Source organism: Kwoniella bestiolae, chromosome 2 (genome assembly GCF_000512585.2).
Source record: "Kwoniella bestiolae CBS 10118 chromosome 2, complete sequence".
Classification (NCBI taxonomy): Eukaryota; Fungi; Basidiomycota; class Tremellomycetes; order Tremellales; family Cryptococcaceae; genus Kwoniella; species Kwoniella bestiolae.
The window spans coordinates 3,838,948-3,858,710 of NC_089242.1; the positions used below are offsets into that span (position 1 = coordinate 3,838,948).

The 19,763-nt window shown below is 47.7% G+C and overlaps 10 protein-coding genes across 10 annotated transcripts; 6 read left to right on the forward strand and 4 right to left on the reverse strand.

Annotated features, from left to right (window-relative positions):
- Positions 1–544: 544 nt before the first annotated feature.
- Positions 545–1,375, forward strand: I302_104591 (uncharacterized protein; the record flags this gene model as incomplete). Its single annotated transcript, XM_019189946.1, has 1 exon — positions 545–1,375. One exon carries the CDS (start codon positions 545–547, stop codon positions 1,373–1,375), a length of 831 nt encoding a protein of 276 aa, XP_019049508.1.
- Positions 1,376–2,191: 816 nt separating this feature from the next.
- Positions 2,192–3,136, forward strand: I302_104592 (uncharacterized protein; the record flags this gene model as incomplete). Its single annotated transcript, XM_019189947.1, has 1 exon — positions 2,192–3,136. The coding sequence occupies one exon, from the start codon at positions 2,192–2,194 to the stop codon at positions 3,134–3,136; it is 945 nt and encodes a 314-aa protein (XP_019049509.1).
- Positions 3,137–4,002: 866 nt separating this feature from the next.
- On the forward strand, positions 4,003–4,395 carry I302_104593 (uncharacterized protein; the record flags this gene model as incomplete). Its single annotated transcript, XM_019189948.1, has 1 exon — positions 4,003–4,395. One exon carries the CDS (start codon positions 4,003–4,005, stop codon positions 4,393–4,395), a length of 393 nt encoding a protein of 130 aa, XP_019049510.1.
- A 960-nt stretch (positions 4,396–5,355) lies between these two features.
- Positions 5,356–6,054, forward strand: I302_104594 (uncharacterized protein; the record flags this gene model as incomplete). Its single annotated transcript, XM_019189949.1, has 1 exon — positions 5,356–6,054. The coding sequence occupies one exon, from the start codon at positions 5,356–5,358 to the stop codon at positions 6,052–6,054; it is 699 nt and encodes a 232-aa protein (XP_019049511.1).
- An 881-nt stretch (positions 6,055–6,935) lies between these two features.
- On the forward strand, positions 6,936–7,616 carry I302_104595 (uncharacterized protein; the record flags this gene model as incomplete). The annotated part of the gene is made up of 1 exon (XM_019189950.1): positions 6,936–7,616. One exon carries the CDS (start codon positions 6,936–6,938, stop codon positions 7,614–7,616), a length of 681 nt encoding a protein of 226 aa, XP_019049512.1.
- Positions 7,617–7,799: 183 nt separating this feature from the next.
- I302_104596 (diphthamide biosynthesis protein 2) lies at positions 7,800–9,978 on the reverse strand (the record flags this gene model as incomplete). Its single annotated transcript, XM_065869911.1, has 8 exons — positions 7,800–7,993; positions 8,051–8,194; positions 8,262–8,688; positions 8,773–9,029; positions 9,131–9,291; positions 9,361–9,438; positions 9,534–9,655; positions 9,796–9,978. 8 exons carry the CDS (start codon positions 9,976–9,978, stop codon positions 7,800–7,802), a joined length of 1,566 nt encoding a protein of 521 aa, XP_065725983.1.
- A 413-nt stretch (positions 9,979–10,391) lies between these two features.
- I302_104597 (uncharacterized protein) lies at positions 10,392–14,131 on the reverse strand (the record flags this gene model as incomplete). The annotated part of the gene is made up of 10 exons (XM_065869912.1): positions 10,392–10,697; positions 10,809–10,887; positions 11,014–11,400; positions 11,470–11,821; positions 11,883–12,013; positions 12,091–12,188; positions 12,239–12,267; positions 12,353–13,699; positions 13,757–13,843; positions 13,909–14,131. 10 exons carry the CDS (start codon positions 14,129–14,131, stop codon positions 10,392–10,394), a joined length of 3,039 nt encoding a protein of 1,012 aa, XP_065725984.1.
- A 421-nt stretch (positions 14,132–14,552) lies between these two features.
- On the forward strand, positions 14,553–15,212 carry I302_104598 (uncharacterized protein; the record flags this gene model as incomplete). Its single annotated transcript, XM_019189953.1, has 3 exons — positions 14,553–14,590; positions 14,715–15,002; positions 15,143–15,212. 3 exons carry the CDS (start codon positions 14,553–14,555, stop codon positions 15,210–15,212), a joined length of 396 nt encoding a protein of 131 aa, XP_019049515.1.
- Positions 15,213–15,656: 444 nt separating this feature from the next.
- On the reverse strand, positions 15,657–16,335 carry I302_104599 (uncharacterized protein; the record flags this gene model as incomplete). Its single annotated transcript, XM_019189954.1, has 3 exons — positions 15,657–15,801; positions 15,955–16,094; positions 16,222–16,335. 3 exons carry the CDS (start codon positions 16,333–16,335, stop codon positions 15,657–15,659), a joined length of 399 nt encoding a protein of 132 aa, XP_019049516.1.
- A 573-nt stretch (positions 16,336–16,908) lies between these two features.
- On the reverse strand, positions 16,909–17,889 carry I302_104600 (uncharacterized protein; the record flags this gene model as incomplete). Its single annotated transcript, XM_019189955.1, has 2 exons — positions 16,909–17,646; positions 17,725–17,889. 2 exons carry the CDS (start codon positions 17,887–17,889, stop codon positions 16,909–16,911), a joined length of 903 nt encoding a protein of 300 aa, XP_019049517.1.
- Positions 17,890–19,763: the final 1,874 nt, after the last annotated feature.

The following is a 19,763-nucleotide window of genomic DNA, read 5'->3' on the forward strand; positions in this document are numbered from 1 at the left end:
AGTGGGCGACCAGTACCCAGCAACTCTTGCCTCAGATCGTAAGGATATGACTCTGCATGCAAAGATGCAAGGATCATTTCGTGTACCATGGTACCGAGAGAATCGTCTCGAACTCTGTCATATCTTACGTCATGGAGCCCTCCATTCCCCCTCTACCTCCTTTGATGAGCGTTCTCTCCTTTCATGGTCCTTCCTTTATCAATCCCCTGCCCTCATATTGCAAATCGTGGTCCCTTCTTTTGACTCCATCCCCTCATCTAGAAAAGAAGGACATGATCTTCTTTCAAAAGTTCGCTACAATATTGCTCGCCATGACTCGGTTCGCAAATACATAGAACAGTATATGAACTGGACACACCTGGACGGCGGAATCTCGATAAACAAGCAATTCGGTACAATTGATCAGAGCTTCCGTTGCTCTATTGCACCTTGCTACCTTGAATACAGATAGGTCATTCTCGTTGATCCCACATCATGTAAGTAACTCTCAAACCTGCATTGGACGCCCAGCTAACCGGATTTATCATCCTCACAGTCATCTAATATGTCATTCTTCCAACCATCAACATATCCTGACGGCTCATTCAGTACCTATCAGCCAGTACAGCCTCCTTCTCCTCACTGCTCTTGCTCAAGAGAAGATGGGAACCCGGTTCGACCCGACCCAGGCACCCCTTTACCATGCTTGCCACCACCTGGACCGTGTCCAAGGGATTCCCCTATCTCAGGCCAGGAGCCAACGACCGGATCTTTAGAGCTGTTCCAGGCAGAATCTGAACGATACCTCCGTACCCAAGCTCAGCCCTGCTCAGGCAGACCGATCAGCCATCGACCGTGTATACCATCTCACGGTCCTTGTCCCGGTCCGATTCCACCTACCCAGGACGGTAACTATAGTGAATACCTTGCCAGACCTATAGCAATCTCCCATTCCGTCCAACAAGGGCTACCGATCCCATCGGCATATCCAAACTCCCCACCGCGGTACTCCCCAAACTCTCCACCGCTGTACAAGCCCCTCTCATCCCCTAGTGAAGGTACACTGCTCCTAGCTCCTCCACCGAGCGTGCTCGCATCGACTTGTCCATACCTCCATCCCACCTCTCCGTCCGAGCTTCCCACACACTCATGTCCCCATTGTCACTCCACCACACATATTCATCGAGCAGAACAGATGGACTGGATGGTCGCTGTGCTGATCATTCTGAACTTTTTTGTGTGGGGTGCCGTCGCTTATGGGTACATCTGCGAGTATAATACTGGCGATTTCAACTGGGGGGATATGATAGGAAGCTGTGTAGGGGGTCAAGGCGCGGCGGGATGGGGAAGGATTTGCAAGGGTGAGGAGTGTAGATGGGCTTTCGTAGATTGTTGAACCTGAACGTGGGCAGGTGAAATTGACCTGACTGAAATCTCAAGAAGGGTATGCATACTGTTACCGATGAGCTGTATTCCACGTGCTTGTGACACAACCATTAATGCAAATTTGCGTTACGCGATACATCGCGTCCAGATATTAACCCATGGGGGTTTCTTGCTCCTCATCGATTTTCAGTTCGGCCAGACTGATTATTTCCATCGAAACTCTGTTTCCGACCATTCATGGAGGATATATTATACATGTATTCGTGAAGCTGTCTAGGCTATTTGAATGGTGACATACTGAAGATGCATCGACCTCAATGATGGGTAACTTCAGGTCTTGGCCCCAGGCCTTCGACCGTTGTCTATGAAAGGATGCTTGTGTTTCGAAGAGCTCCACTCGATGAGTTGATACAAACCTATCACTGCTCAAGACTCAAGACAGTTCCAGGCCACCTTGGTCTTCGATAGACCGGATCATAAAAGCATCTGCCTTCTGATACATCTGGCTTTTTGTCGCTGCGGTGATCAATTTCAGTCTATCTTTGAGATTGCCAATCTGACCTGCTTTATGATGGTAAATGGTCCCAAGCCGTGTATAGTGTGCTAATCTTACGGCCTTCTTCGTCCGCACGTATCGGATAACACCCCGACATCATCGGGCTGACCTAGATTTTCAAGGTATAAAACGATTCTATTCTCTTGCCACTTCTTCTCGACCAATTAGTTTATTCAAATCCGAATTCTGGTCAGGGAGTCTTGTCGTTACAGTTATCCAGACACTGAAAGATCATTGAACTGCTCCTATAAGCATCACCTACCGTGCAATATGCGGTACTCAGATCCGTTCGAACCCGAGGTCAATCGATGTTACGACCCATCTGCTGGCATTTCCGACAAAGCCGCGATAGATGTCCGGGTCTGCCTTCAAACAGAATCTTGTCGCAATGCCAAAGAGCGGTGGCTGTGCGCTCCCAATCATGGAACGACTGCCGCTTCCGGCCCCGTCGAGGCTGAGTGGCGGAAACAGTGTATAGACAGATACACAGAATATATTTTGGCAAACTCTCGACCCACTCTTTCAGAGGAGCTGCACCCAGTCACCCTGAAGAGCCTGGTAAAGTCTCACGTGCACGCTATCTTTGATGTGGTACGACGTCGATCGGAATCGAAGTGTCCCTCGGCTGAACAATTCAAGACTCATGACCAGTTCCTGCAACATTTGGTGGAAGAGAATCTTGACTTGCAAGAAGCGTGGGACATAGGGTGGGGAAAGCCACACACATACAAAATCGGATACGACTCCTATGACAACGAGCATTGTGTTTCTGTTGAATTTGAGATCCCAACGAGACCAGTTGCGGAAAGCGTCGTCTCTGGCACTCAAGGCTTTGAAGGTCAAACCGGCCAAACACCGAACGAGGATGCCAGAACGGCAGCATCTCAAGGGGTTGGGGCAGCTTTCTCAAACTCTGAACTCAACACCAATCCTCCCGGTCTCAGCAAAGAGTTGGAAAACTCAATGGAGAGCAATCGCTGGCTATTAGGAAATTCCGCAGCTTCAGCCTCTACCAGCGCCGCGGATGCGTCCGTCATGTCCAAGTGTCGTGACGACAGTGAAGGTTCTGTCACTGTGGGAGGGACTATCGGGCTGGGTAATGGCGCAGCGCCTTCTACGAACTCGAAAAGCCAGCGAGAACTACCACACTTTGTGGACGATCCAGATAGAAGTGCAATTGAGAGCAACCCCGATGTGGAAAGTAATTCAATGTGATAAGTAACCAGCAAAGTTCAGCACAATGAAGCTATGGCAAAGTTGAATTCATCACTGAAGAATATGATTTCCGAAACATACTGTAATAAGCTTGGGAAAGAAACCTGTGGATCCTGTCAAATGAGACAACGCAGTTGAAGATAAGTTGCGCATTATATTTCTGGGAAGCTGGGCGGGTATCCTATACCAGATTGCATAGGGAAAAAACGTGTAGATAGTAAGCGATCTGCGTCCAATGGAGCTTGATTTTTAATATGATTGTCAGCATGCATGTGATTTTTCAGTGACAGCAATATTCCCATTTCAGTGTGTACAAGGCTATATGGTGAAGATTACTACGGATTTTCGGTGCAGTGATTTCTTCTGCTGAGTCTTCGATCTAGCCTGAAGGTTTGGAACCCAATCATCACCCAAGAGCAACTAGCAGAGAAACTCGTTGCATTGAAGTGCGCAATCGCCGGATACTTCGTCAAGCATGACTAGTTAGCCTTCTCTCCGAGAGGCGGAATATCAGGGTGGTTTTTGAGGGGCGCAGCCCCGAAATCATCGGGGATCGTACTCATTTCAGAAGCGCTCCATCTATAAAGTGCCACAAGGCAATTTGCCTTTATATATCACTTTCACGTACATCTATGTTCGTCAGAAAATAAACCTATCTTTAACCGAGCTTCACCATCGCCATCCAGGTATCTTCGCTTTCAATGTCAACCAACGGGAGTGAAGCTGCCCTTGAAACTCGAGGTCCAACGTCGACCAGTCAAGACATAATAGTTTATAAGGGGCTCCATTGGGATAGAGGGTCAAACAAACCTCCCGAGTCTTGTTCTTATCCTTCAACTTTTGAACCGAAGGTAAAAGACCCCATAATGGAGAAATGGCGGGACTCTGCCCTAGAAGGATACATGGAATGTATTAAGCAAAACACTCCCTCAATCTCCGAATCAAAACTGAGTACGACGAAAAACTCGTTAAGACGGCATTCCGATATAATGTATGATCTTGGTCTAGAAAACTTCGAAGAAATGACCACCAAAGAGGACGAAGGAACCCGCGAGGCGGCGATAAAGAGATTCAGTGAAGACCGACTGATGTTTGATTACCTTAAGGACGACGACATATACAGGTTAGTATTCGATTGGCCCTGTGGTAATAGATTTTGGGAGCTCAAGTTCTGCATCCCCGGTGCCGGCGACACAGCCTCTCAGTCAAGCGCAGGGAATAGTATTGGAAAGCCTCCATCCTCGGGGAAGACCTCTTGAGTCATATATGGATCCCATGTACAAATGAAGGGGAAAGAAAGCGATCAATTACATCATTAGGGTAAAAGAGAATGGCCGCAGGGCTTCCAGTATATTCATAACGTGCAGCAGTGGGATTTACCCCAATAAAATTTACGTACAGTACATTATGACTCCGCTGTTCCTCTCCCATCACTCCTGTCCATGAACCTGTCTCATGAATATTACCCATTGACTTGCTCTATCCTGGTGCCGAGCATCTGTCGATTGCCAGATTCCTACCCGCGATACTGCTCAATGGAGGGCTTCGAAAGTGCAGAACCTCGCAAACGCTAAAATGCGACCTACAGTACTGTACCAGGAAAACCGCCAACGAGGTAGATCTCCCCTCGGACGCCCGCCACAGTCGGACGATCATCAGGATTTTCCTAAGAAACACTGCTTTTGATCCCGCTCATTGCTTTGGCCGAGTTCGCCGATATCGATTACGATTTTTTTTTCTGATTGTCAAACTGGCCTTCGTGACAAGAACCATATGTGGCCTTTGATAACGGTATAGCTATTCCGATACACTCGGAGGTCATTCTGTCTCGACGGAAGGACAATCCGGAGTAGTCCGGAGTTCTTGATACATGTCATACACTGCTGGTCCCGATCTGACATGTCAACCTTTGGTCACTATCATGCGATGTGATCGGTGATCCAGGCCCAGGCCAACGCGTCTTGCTATATTGATATACAAGAAGTCGACAGCGGAGGAGTTATCGTCTTCCTGGGCCCGTGTTGACCGGCCAAGGAGAGACTTGTAATTCGATTCAGAAAGAGATATAAATGGTGAGCGAATGTTGCTTTGTATTGGTATTTCATCCCCATAATAGACACGACTTAGCTGCTATTGCTGATTGGTAACCCTTCCAATATCCTTTCATCTGGCGTAGTATCAACAACGTTGAGAGTGCTTATAAGTAGTCGATATATACGATGGGTAGTCGAGAAAAAGATGAGGTGGTAGTCACGATCCGACCATATCGCGAAATCGGGAGGCCTCACCCTGACCCCACTCTTACTTATTCTTCTCAATTCACGCTCAAAAACGATCCTACTGCCGAAAAGTGGCGTGATGTATTCACCGATCAAACTATGGCGGAGCTCGCTGAAGAACCACTTTTCGTTCCAACAGATGGCACCGACCATGATACGATCAAAGAATCAGTCCGACGACACGCAGGTATAATGTTTCACGTGAGAGGTAGATCAATGGCCGATGGTCTGCTACATGAAGAAGATAAGGAGGATTTTTACAGAGATTTCTGTGAACAATTGCTTGAGGCTCACGCTTTGAGTTCAAGAGAGAAGACTGTGGAGATGGCCTATGAGCGAGACGATGGGCGTCATTGTGTGGAAACGAAATTTCATCTCCCTCCGTTTCAGCCGTCGCGACTGACAGAGGTTGTATCGACATTGGCACTTACCGGAAAGTACGCGCAGTCAGATGAGCTGGAGTTCAAGAAATCAGAACCACTTATTGATGACCGTATCCCACCTGTCTATGTTAATGGGAAATTACTGACTGGTCTCGCAAGTGAATTTGCTCTCGATATGGGAAAGGATTGGGAGGATACCCTGAGATCTCCGACAAGTACGCACAGTCAACTCATGACACGGAAGCGGTCTCACTGACTCTCGCCGATCCATCAATTGACGCCGAGACCTAAAAGAACGAAGTGGAGCCGGATGCAGCTTGGATTAAGAACGCTGGTCATGCCATGGTCTAGAGCCTTAACGACAAAGCTTAACGACAAGCCTCAGAACATGAGGTCGTCTCAAGGTTATTCATGTACATAGTGGTATGGGGCTACTGTTGAGAGGTATGATCGAAGAGTGGTTAGATTTTCATATCTGGTGCTATCTCTGTTTCTTCTGCATATGCAAACATCGTTCATATTAACGATCGTATATGAATTTTGTACTTTTTTCGTAGGTGGACAGAGCATGAAGAACTTATAGCTCATCTCTGATTTCTTCTTTGAAACCCAACGGCACTCGCAGGACAATCACGTAGTCGTCCCTCCATTGTATGTATCTTGGACAAACGAAATGTGAACTTCGAAGTTGTAACGCTCGTTTGAGTAAGCCTTTACGAAGGCCGCAGCAGTGGGATGACATTTTGAATCGTGATGTCGTCATGCCAGTCCAGACCAACCTGTCACACAGCAATTTGATACCCGTCCTCCTTTCACGCCTCATACCTCCTTTGCAAGTGTCGACCAGTCTCGTTCTGTGGTCGATCGAAGACGTGTGCTACATAGCCTCATGATCACATATAAAAAGGGGAGTATATCCTGCATTGTACTGCAAATTTATTCCAAGCCCTCGCCACTCCATCAAGTTTTTCCATAACTTTTCACTGAACAAATACAATTATCACTCGTAAGTCACACTATGCGAAATTCCCTTGCCCCAAACAAACTGGACAGGTCCTTCTACATCACTTTCACTCGTTCTCTGATTGATATCCGCATAATCAGGGACTGACTAGTCACAGTATCTCTAGCTTCAAAATGGTGTTGAAAAAGACCCCCATCCAACGGGACGATACCACAGATACTCTTCCCATTCGGGAGGGTTCTATCAGCAAGGTCCCTACCACATCTTCTGATGGGGTACATACAGCTGTAACGATGCCTGATGCATCGGTTCAACAACCCACGGTCGATCATTCCAGTGCCGAGAACGCAATCGAGCTCAAGAAATATGACGATGTACTCGCCGAAGACTGGACAGATTCCGCGATCACTGCCGTCGCCTCTTTTGTGGATGGGGACGCACACTCGTCCCTTAAAGCTGATATGTCAAATAAGTTCGGCTGGAACGTCACATTGCCAGTTGACAGTGGTTACGAGAAGTATATCAAGAAGGAGATCGAACCGATGATCTCGACTATCCTGAACGAAAAGCGGCACGGATGGGAGTCAGAGGTAGCTCCGCTATCTTTGGATGAATATACCCTTGAGGCCAAGTACAAGAATTTCGTGGACTATGAGCTCAAAGTGTCACAAGTCCCGAACGAGCCGACAAGGTTCACTTTGCAGTACGGTGAGACTACCAAAACGTTGAAATTTCCAAGATATGGCTGTCAGCCCGATGCGACTCTTGTTGAAAAGTGGGTCAAGTCACTCGAAAATCGTCCTCGCGACAACGAGGGAGAGTTTGGGTTCGGGTTTGGACCGTCAAGAGCATGAATCGAAGATCGTGCTCCCGAGGAGGATGCGATATTTGGGCTGACACCGTCAAGAACACGAAGATGATAAGGATATTGATTACTCCTTCGGCTCGATCGAGAGATTCAATCCCATAAAACCTGGATGACCATGTTGTTAACTTGATATTTTTCACTGAGATTATGCATATGCAGTCGTGTCCCATCATTTCTCCTCGGTATAACCTCTAGCAACCCCACTCCTCCCTTCCTCCAGCAAACTAGGTTCATCCAGCCCATATCTAGGTTCCAACCCTCTAAATTGTCGGGAAGCTAGGAAATTGCTACCGGCAGATTCCAGTTTCGCCAGAGTGAAATTCTGATTTCGCAATGTCAAGGACTGGATGCCTTCAGAAGGGACTATAATGTGGCATTCACATCAGCTACATTATCATGATTTTATCTGGTGATACTCACTCTCTGTGGAATCCGTTGCACCCTTGAATGTCTTCTTGGTACGCATCTTCCCCGTGATCAATGAGAACTCAGGATCATCGTCGTCGTCCTCTCCATTATGTCCATTAAATGTGGGCTTTTCAGCGGCGTTTCTTTCCTTAGCCTCTGCGATAATCCAGAAAATCTGATCAGCTTCACCTCCCTCATCGTGACTCGTTGAACTTGGACCCACCATCTAAGACCTTGCCCAAATCCAAAGTCCATTTCTCAGGCTCCCAAGCATGTCCCTCCCCTTGCAATGCCAATTCCAACTCCCAAGGCGTAATGATAGGTCTAATGAAATCCTTTGAATTATCTACCAGTCCACCCTCATTGCATCCAACCAGGACGAAGCATTCGATCTCAGCGAAATTGGCCAATTTGGCGGGGTTTAGTCGTCCGACCGATAGAGTATACGATTTCTTCTTGGCTTTGCGTAGGTCCGATCGGAGCTGGTGTAATAATGGTTGGGAGGAGGATAGGCCGATGTTCGATACGATCAGACCGAATATGTCGGCGCTCATAGCTTGATGGAGGGCGAATAGGCGGCGCTGGAGGAGTCGGGAGGTCTGGCGGTGCAGGGATGTTACGGAAGATGTGCTGGGGGAGTAGATGTAAAGCTGAATGCGACGAGGGTCAGCTTCAGCGGGGATCGTGCTGGAGAGACTCGCCAGTCAAGCGAAGAGAGGGAAAAGTGTACTCACAGGATTATTCGCATAACTCATCTGTAGGTTGATGCTACTCCTCCCCTCTTCACCGATATACCAAAGTGTGCAATCGCTCATGTCCATTTCGGCAGGAGGTTCGATCGACCTTAAAGCAGGAGCCTTGCCTTTCCCTTTCCCATTTGCAGTTTCCACCGATGACGAGGGAGACGGGGATGAGGAAGTAGGTGGTTTTTGGATTTTAGCGAAGTTGATCGGGTGGGTGATGGTCTTGTTGAAAGTACTTTGTATCTCATCTGCAATTTTCGTATATATCAGCGCTGACAATACACCCTCGTGATGCAAGAAAGCGACAGTTGCGCAACTAGTGCCTGGTGTTCTTCGTCAAAAGACTCACCCGCTAACCAGTCAAAGGCAACATCCCAAACTACCACCACCCCCTTTTTTCCTCCATCTTCACTGAGGTCATCTTGACTAGCTTCCAAAAATTGCTCGGCTGCGTGGGCTATATCGAACTTTCGCCGAGGGAATACGTAGAATACTGGCAATGCGTCGGTACTGAATCGTCAACGACTTCAGAGTCAGCTGCCATCCCCATTGATGGAGGGCCGGAAGAGTGATACTCACGGTGTCAGACATGCATGTCCATAATGAACCAAGAAGTCCGCAGGTAGATGAAGACAGCTCAGAACGTCGGGGCAACAACTATTACGATTCGAGCATACGGTCAGCTAAAAGACATACAACAATGACGAGAACGCCCAATGGAGATTGAGAACGAGCGAGTCAATGACACTCACTTGCCATAGGTACTATCAGCCAGCACATAAGCCTGAGCACCAGTATGCTGAATTTTCATCTGTATGGCCCGATACACCTGGACAGATGACGGAAGAAGTTCGTCGGGGAACTGAAGACCGATCTACGAGCGGTTCACCGATATCAGCTCCGTCTAATCCAAGACAGACCGATCTTTCTACTTCTGCTCACTGCCCTAGCCGAAGATTCAGTGGGCGATGGAGAGAAGCCAAGCTAAACAATATAATCTGGAATTCAACTTACAGTCTTATATCCCCCCTCCAAGATCCTTCTGACAGTCTCATCAACCTCGAAAGCATCTTCAATCGATATCCCCTCGTTACCATCCCCCATCGAGCTAGGACCAGCTTTGGCACTCTCCACTATCTGTTCCAACTCGGGATGGACCAGGGCATGTTCGGCTGGTGTTGAGAATGCGTCTGACATGGCGGATTGGGTGTTCGTTTGAGTTTGGGGGTAAGAATAAGAGTCGCTTCGGCGGTTTCTTACAGGCTTCCTCTTTGAAAGCCTATTATCTGCTGGCCTTTCAAGACTACGAACGACACACTGAAATCATCGACCTGGCATTGGTCATCATCATCATCATCTCTCTCAACTTTTTTCGAAAACATCCATGACATCGGAATCGGACATCACCGCAAATGCAACCAAAACCTCCGTTCAAGATCACGTGATAGACATTTTCACCATTCGGTAGCGAGATCAACAGCAATAGCAGGAGATGCAATCTCATTCATCGATATACAACAACAGTAACGAGTGCAATGGATACAACGGCGTATACAAGTAGTCCCAGGGTAATATATGAAATGATATGATATACCTGACTCAAACCTCGGTCACCTCTTCTCCCACCTCCCCTCTCCTCTCCCTTCATCCCCACTTTCCCTCCCCATCTCATCATCCCTCTCCCAACCTTCATCTTCCTCATCTTTCAACATCGTATTCCCATCAACTACTTCCACAAACTCCCCATCTACACCTCTCTCATACTCTTTCTTAACCCTTTTGTTCTTCTTGCTGGCATTCTCGTTCGACTTGCGCTTCTTCTCCACTTTCTCTATTTGCGTGGTACTCGCTATTTTCTCTTTGACCCGACAGACTTCTACGGGGATCCCGGACGAGAGAAGGACGTCGATCCATACCTACGATATCACAGATTAGCAATGACCTCTTGTCACGGACTGTCCCTTGAGATCGAAGAGAGAGATCTAAGGTATCTGATGATAGTGAAGACACGCAATGGGTATCCTCACCTTCTGAGTCTCAGACAAACTATCTCCAGGTCCTTTAACTTCCACGAACCTAGCTTCCTTCTTCTCGTAATTCCAAACTCTACAAATCGCGCAAGTGATAAATCAGCTTACTATTCACTTGCTTGAGATCTTCACGACCAATGAATTTACGTTCACGTCCCAACAGGAAGGCGTATAGATAGAAAAGAATGAAAAATTCGCTCACATCAAATCAGGTACCCCCGAGCTCCTATGCCTATACTCCTCCGCCAACATCCTACACACCCCCGACATCGCGCTCCCACCTATACACTCCAGAATCTCCCTAAGATCGTCCGCCGAGTACTCCCAGTTCACCCCTACCGCCCAAGTACCTCTGACTCTTTCCCTCTCGTCAATCTCCCTGAGCATATCCAGCGCGGTGGAAGTGGTACTCATCTCCTCCAGGCGCTGTTCAATAGCGGCAGATCGGGAGGGGGCGAAGGTATCTTCCCCCAGATCCAGGGGAGCAGTCTGATAGGGAGTTTCGAACGCTCCTGGGAGGGGTGAGAAGAGGATAGGCCACATGAGGATGGTGAAGAGGGTGGTCAAGATTGAAGATTCCGAATGAAATCTGCTTAGACCTATATCAGCTCACTACTCCCACATAACAAAAGATGACGGCTTAAGACTACCCACTCACCCCTTATACCCTTTATCCTCCCACCACTCCAACACCCACCCTTCAACCGTTACCTCCCCCTCCCGTCCTAGCCAAACAGATTTCCCAGTCTGCTGGATGCCCATACCCCCAGCTCGAATCTCCTCATCACCCATCCCTAGACTAGCCTCTCGATCACCTCTTACACTCTCAGAAGCAGATCTCGCACGATCTCGGTACCTTGGCGCACCCATATTCTCCATTACTCTCGGTGCGGTGAGTTCTCGAGTCTCGCATTTATTCAATGACGCATAAGATATATGCCTCTCGTCAGGAGGTAGGTTGAGCTTATTCTCCAATCGGGTCAGACGACGTGATAATGCGGGTCGATATACTACATGACACGGAAACGAATAAGCTCGGGTGTTTATAGAAATGGCAAGTGGAGAGCTTACTCATATGTGTATCTTCATCTAACAAAGCATCGATGCACGTTTGAGTAGCTTCGCGCAGCTTTTCTTCCTTCTCTTCTGGAGTGGTATTGTAGTGATTCATCAGGACCAAAGCCAGTCGATCGTACCATGCGCTGTGCCGTTGGATCAAGGTCAGCGTATTCCCATTCGTTTTATTTTGCTGTGCTCGCACACTGAAGGACACACTCACCCTCGCTTGCTCCTTCTCCATCTCCGCTGAGCCAACAAGGCGTTCAACACCATACATTCCGCATCGTACTCGTGCAGGATACCCAATGCAGTCGCTCCCTATACCATCTGTCAGCTTGGACTGGGTCACAGGGCTCATGCAAGCTCACCTTGTACACGATTCTCGTCAAGACATGACCTATATAAACCGTGATTTCGTGAGTATAACGATCGATTCATGAGTGAACTAGTGAAACTGACTGCCAGTTGGGATTTGGACTCACCAGTCTTAAACCTATCACCGACCAGTCCTCCCTTCTCCTTCTCATAATTCACCTCCTCCGCCCCACTGCCCCTCACCAATTCCAACCAAGTACTCCACACCCCCTCCCAAATCTTCTTCACAATCTTCGCCCCCTCCGTCCTACCAATGATCGGTTTATTGTTAATTCCAAAGCCAGGCACAAACTGTTTTCTCTGTTCCTGCCAATTCTCACCAAGGGCATCAGACACCTTCGTTTCCCATCCTACCGCTCTTTCCCAAATCAACAGCTCATCTCTCGCAGACCAAATCAAGGATCTTGTAGGCGGACCATAAGTGGGGTATCGTCTTTTGTGCGAGGTGACGAGGATGGAAGGTAACATCAGGGACGATCCTCCAGAAGTCAACGGTGGAGTCCGAGAGAAAATCAAATTCACTCTGGAGATTAGGGAGTGGAGTTCCGAGGAGAGTTGGATAGCGGAATGACCAAGGAACGGTAAGAGCTGATTGATCAATAATGATTCTGAGGTAACACCAGAAGAACTCGATGGCGAGAACGGTAAAGTCCCTTGTTTTGTTTTATCGGTCGTCTTCTGTTTACCCTTAACAGGAGTGAAGCTTAATACCGTCTGCTTCCTAGCCATGCCCCTCAGAGCATTGATGGTGGTTTCCCGAGTGAGCAGAGAGGAGGGAGGGATCTTCTTGGATTTAGCGATTTTCTTGAGATCCTCAGCGGATATACAAGTCATTATATCATCCAGATTCAATCCCTTCTCCGATCTAGCGAGGCACAGGATGGGCGGTGGCGGTTGAGGAGTCAGAGAGAATTCTTCCATTATAGGTGTCTTGGTTCCTGACGAAGCGGAGTTCGAAGAGGAATTGGAAACTGATCTACTTCTAGCCAATATCGACGGCGAGGGCGAACGAATCTCCAACCCATCATCATCTATCTCCACTCTTCCCACCTTGGATGCCCACAGGCTTTCCTTCAATGCTTCAGCCAATTCTGGATCTGCTTTCTCCTCTTCTGGTGTGAGGCCTGAGGAAAGGGATGACCATGGTTTGAGCTTTTGCGCGGATGGTAATTTACCTTTGGCCTTGGCTGATAGGGGAGTGGGATAGGATTTGGTAGGTCCCAGAGGTGTTTTGATGGTGGAAGTGCTTGCGATAGGTATGGGTTCTTCAACGAACGTAGGTTCTGAGTCGACAATTTTTTGAGGTATAGATAACGGTTTAGACAAGATCTTCATAGCTCTCTGTACACCTTCTTCGCCCAGTTCTGCAGAGTAGGCATTGACAAGTGAGGAGTAAGGGTGAATCTTACATGGACGTCGGAGTAGAAGTCGTGTAAGTAGATAATGCGGTTCGTCTGAGACATATATCGTAAGTTTCCAGCCCAATGACTTGTATGGAAGGTAAAGCTCACAAGCTAGATCCAAGATGTATTTCAGTACCCATAATTCTCTCTCCGTGAACAAGTACGATTCCGATTCCAAAACAGTATTGATCATTTCTGCCTCACATAGTCAGGTCCATCTACTCGCGCCACTCATTATATCAAGAAGAGCAAAAACTCACCATCAAAAAGCTTGACATACATGGATATCCTCCCTTCGTCCTCCTTGACATGAGCTTCATTCCTGCCCTTCCTTGGGCTCGGATGAGGTGCGCCCTTGGTAGTGAGCTTGTATCCATCTTGTTCGGTTTCAGGAGACGGGGTTGGACTGGGGGTGATGGGGAAGTTGCCGGTCGAAGGGAGGGGCGGTAAGGTGAAGGAGGGAGGAGGCGGAGAAGAGTTCATCGTGGACGTAAGTACGGGAGTGAGGGTGAGTCAGAGCGAGGTCCCCCTCTTGGACCGGGCTGGCTGTACTCGTAGCTGCTGTATGCAAGATAAAGCAAAGTAAACTGCGATTTCGCTTCAAGGTCAAGATCAAGATGAGATGAGTGAGCAGCTAGATGCAGATGCAATCCGACGCGATCAAAAGTCAAAAACACGAACCGAGTGAGCCTGATAAAGGGTAAGACCAAGGCATCAAGCATCATTTGGTTCCATCTTATTCTCCAACATATCAGGCTCATACTTGTACCTGCACCGCTGAATTCCTCCAATCCTGATTCATCGAATTCAGCAAAAGACAACATATACTATCACATATCATCAACAGCTCAAACACCCACCTCATCACTATCCACTCGTCTTATTACTCGCATCTTTAGTTACCATGTTCAGAGCCTCAAGAGTCCTCCTCTCAGCTTTACGGTGAGTTCCCTCTTCCCTTTTCTGGGTCTATCCTGCTTTTGGACCGGGGCCATCGTCCTTCCCTATCGGATGCCCTTCTCCCATTCCTGCGATATTAGCTTATTTCAATCACAAATTACCTTAGCCCAATCAAAGCATCAACAGGTCTAACAGGCCTCGAACCCATCGCCGACCCCCTCCCAGCCCTTAAATCCATCTACTCTTCCACCCTCTCGACCCTCTCCTCGTTACCTTCCGGATCAGTCTACCGACAAGCCACAGAAGCATTGACAAAGCATAGATTGGAGTTGGTAGAGAGATCAAATGAGGATGTGTCAAAGGTGGAGAGTGAATTGGGAAAGATAATCGAGTTGACCATTGAGGAGGCAAAGGCCGAACAGGCTTTGGTGGGGAAGATGATCGAGTGGAAATCGTGAGTTCATGTTCATCCATTATACGGGTCATTTGCTTGTGCACGTGCTCTTTCGTGGTGCCTGCTCATCATCTATCTATACCCACAAGTATATCAAGTGTGAATGCTGATACTGATACTTCCTTCGTTTGTTGCGACAGCTGGGAAAACCTCGAACAAGAACCTCAACCCGATCAATGGAAATACTTTGAACCCGCCAGCGACGTGTAGATAAAACCTCCTATATTGATGGGTAGATGCATATTTACAAGACATCGCATCATACTATCCATCACGCCGACTCTATCAACAAATGTGCGCAGTATCAACGACATCCTCGTTCATTCATTCCTTCTGAGTCGCCCACCTTCCGATGACACCCAAGCGAAGATCCGTAGTTTATACGCTTCGCGCTGCCTCCGTGAGAGAACGGTCAGTTGGGGGTTTGATCGGAACCTGAACATACACGTAAGGTTTCTCCTCGTTCTGGAACCGAGCAACCACGCTTCCGTCGCTGCAGCAACTAAAGACAGTTTGTCTCCTGTTCTTCCGCTCATCTGCCAGATCATAAGTCGTGAGAGTAACGAAGAATGAGTCCTCCGTGTACCCGCCACCGACCTCACCGCAGAGCTGAGATCTATCAATCTCTTGCTGCATCTCAAGTCTCTTCTTGTCTCAATTAGAGGATTTGGTCATGTTCCCCCTACCTTCCAACTTTGAAGTGCATTCTTTGATATTCTGGATTAAATGATCCCAATGCAATTCTTCCACAAAGATGCGATGTTGATGCGATCCAATATGCCTCGATCCTCCGAATCGGCTAATTTTCGCACGTTCAGCTTGTAAGTATTGGTGAGTCAACGAATCATGTGCAAAGCTGAGCCAGGATTGGTCACAGTATAAATCGTATATTGGTCGCAAGAGTTTTGGGCGATTTACATCTCTCTCCAAGACAATTGGCTTGTCCACTGACTTATTAGCCACACGTTCGTAAGCCTCCACAAGCTGGCTTAGAGCATCGGGACGACTGATCGCTCTGAAGCGATTCAATGATTTAGGGTCATATTCACGGGAGCCTTCAGGTAGTCGGTCATGTCGCCACTTTATAGGTTCCTGTGAGATTTCGTCACATAGGAATCAGCTGAAGCAAAGAGAGACAGAAAGAGTAGGATTGACAATGCTCGATTTGACCTCAACTTAACAATGAGTATACAGTATCTGGTCCGGGGGTGTCCCCCACCTCGGAAGGTCCCGAAAGGAGGGTATCATCAGCAGGATTAGCGTGCGTGGTGGGTGGGCTGACGGTAGACTGCGCGGGGCAGAGTGAAGTGTTTATATCTGATGATTGAGCCATGATCGTAACATATATTATATTGTAGACAAAGTGACTTTAGAACAACCATTGGGGATTGGGCGGCAAATGTATATATATATATATGCAAAGGCAAGGCCAGAAGCGTTCTTCCAATTTGACAGCGACTGAGCCTGAATCGCGTGGTCTTTATGACTCGAGTTGAGAAAGGATACCGTACCATCCATGCCCTTTGTCCTTGCCCACTGAGAGTCTGGACTCGATAACGATCCTTTCTCTTCTCACAGCACAGACGACCACCCATTCTTTGTCTGGACTACGTGACGTTCAGCAAGAAGATCAACCATTAGACACTGAGTATGTTAGCCACTCTGCGCTAGCTGCAAGTCGTTGTGCATGAGCCCCTCCCCAATCAATGACACCAAGTCAAGCCCATCAGCGATGCGATACCCGACCGTTCCCTCACCTATATATGGGTGATGTAGCTGCTCTGACAATTCCGCTTCCCAATCATAAGGTGATACATCCGCTGCTCCGATCATTCATCACATCTCAGACGTCTACATGTATGTATATCCATCGAATCTCACTGCATCCCATATCAAAAGGGCGAAATCAAACCTCCCCAACGAGCATACGTAAAGTCAAAATTTCGTTTGTAGGCGGTATAGGCGGTTTTTCGCCCGGATTGCGTCCGTCTCGCCCGATGACCTGATGTTTTTCATCATCATTCTTGAAATAGACCACAGCGCTCTTGTCATCAAAAAAGGTAATTTCAGTCTCTCTCCTGTTTTTGGTCTCGTCATTCAGATGGTGGGATACCAAAGTCAGGGTGATCGAGTGCTTATCAAATCGACCTTCACAATAACCCGTAATATTTGACTTGTCGAATCCTTTTCTAATGCTGTGCCCTTTGAAGATCTTAATGAATCCACAGTACGACGGATCCTTAGTGGCGGTTATGGCATTCTGAAGAATGTGAGAATAATGTAGATCACCCAATCTCCAGCGAGACTTCGTTTCACTGTGATTGATTGATCTCCCATAAGCGGTGCTCTGCTGGGCCAAAGCTTGCCTGAACAGATGGTCCAGTGCGGTGAAAGCCATGGTATTGCAGGAACCATTGCCATACAGACCATCCAGTGGGGCATTTAAGGATATCTTTTCTGAATGCGGAAGTTGAGACCAAATCGTAGTGAATTGAGTCGGATCTTCCTCACTGAGTTTCTGAGAGCATTTGAAGAGCTTTTTCAAAGCTTTCCGTCGACTCCAGGTACCATGGCAGGATAACTCTTTAGACCTATACAATTGTGAATCAGGGGGTAGGTCGGGGTGGTACCATCTGACCTTACCCTACAATGTCCGAAGACAATGACAAGTTTGATCAGATCAAGTCATGCCGACTAGATACAAGCACTTAAAAATACTTACGAGGACATTTGAGGGAGCAGCCGCTCGCCCGCTCGGCGTAGTGACAACAGGAGAAGGTGGATTGCTATTCGGGATAAGGGTAAAGACTCCATCATCCACACAGGTGAATGACACGGCCTTTGTGGTAGAGGTTTCGACTGATTGAAGGTCCGACATCAGAGACATGGTATCAGGTCGAGAGTCATGCAATTGAGATGCTATAAGTGTATAATTATGCAAATAGGGACTTTATATACTGAGAAACCGTTGCTGGTCATGTCGCAACACTCTTTGAATTGTCTGTACAATGACCTAATTGGAAAGGAGGTAGAATAGAAAGGAAAGAAGTGTCTGAGTGCACAGTGTACCAGTGGGGCAAGCTCGTGATGTGTGAGTGTATAATGCAGCAATGAGGCGACTACGCCGTATTCGACGACAAACTGAGGACTGGGAAGAGGGAAGGCTCAGCCGAAGTGGTCCGGAATACACGGCGATCAACGATGTAGAGTTCAGGTCTTGAGACCCGTACTCGTGCATTATGCTTTCACCTCGAGCAAGCTCTGCCATTAGTCGGTTTGGGTTAAGATACTCTGCAATTCGTCGACCGAGATTCACAGATGAGATTACCACACAATTCTGATGTTGTGCAATGGAGTGTCCGAGGAAACATTGTGAGTTGCTGGAACCATCAGATCCTCTGAAACAAGCTCCCGACCGAATTTATGGACCAGGTGGTATCTGCTTGGATGGACATCGACACTTTGTGGAGCTCATCGTTATAGATATGTTAAGTTATGGTGGACAACTATAATTATGATGATAATTAGTGTCAGTGGCGATACTCTTTGAAGACAGTATCGTATTATGGACTACGTAAGGATCATGCGCCGTATGGTGACGATGCCCGACACTGGGTTTGCGCCACCCGTGTTCCATGCGGTCGTTGGTCGCTGTTATAAGTGGTATGTCGGCGACAGCGGCATTATGGTTTTTACGCTCGGTAGAACTATCATTGTACAGCAAGAGCGCGAGAGATCCACTATGACGCCATCTATAATTTCAATAACTTAGTGACGGAGAAATGACCGCTCGTACTTTTCTACATCGAAAGAGAACTTATTACTGTACTCGAAGAAGAGAGCGAGTCATGTTTAATCCGTAGCGCTACGTTACAGCCTTGCTTCCATTAATGTGGATGGCTATAGGTACTTATCTGCATCTCATCGTTTAGACTGGACGCTGAAGACGCCGAGCCCTTTCCATCTGCTCGCCTATCTCAACCGAAACAGGCGGAACGAACCCTCCAGGCTGCAATATCGTTGCCTCGATGCGTTCATTGACGAATTCCATATCAACACCTTTATCATCGACGAAGGTGAGCCGAGTCTCCCTGATGAAACTTCCTTCATATCTGGACGAGCGTGTCAGCAAGGACAGAGTGATCGAGCAGGCGTCGAACTGACCACGACATTCACCGGTGGTATGGGTCTCATCAGATTCTTACCTGATGCCAGGCTTGTGCAGCATTTTTGATAATGCGGTGTAATCTGTGATTTTCGTGATGGCGTGTAGGTGCTGGAGTATATGGGAGCGGTCCAGGTAGCAAAGGACCAACTCGAGCTTTCCTACATCAAAATTGATGGACTTCCCGTACATCTTCCTTCTCGCATTCTGAGTTTTATGGAACTGATCGGTCATAGCTGGAACTGATACACACTGAGTATCACCTGCACCCCCGTAAAGCTTATCCAATTCAGGGTGGATCCCGGTGCTGGTCTGGCGGGTGAGACCATACTGTGTGTATACTGCTTGGGTCGTCTTGTTCCATCTTCACGAAACAGCTAAAAAGGCGTTTCAACCTATCCCGGCGATCGGTACAAGTACTCGGTAAGCAACATAGTATGGATGATTTTTGTAGCGAATCAGCTTCCGGATCCTCAAGATGCCATTCGATATGCCCCTCATTGAACACCAATATACCGTATCAGCTTCGGTGGCAGGTCTACCCTGCCATGTCGCGAAGAGCACCCATTGTTGAGAACGATTCCACCTGATGAGAT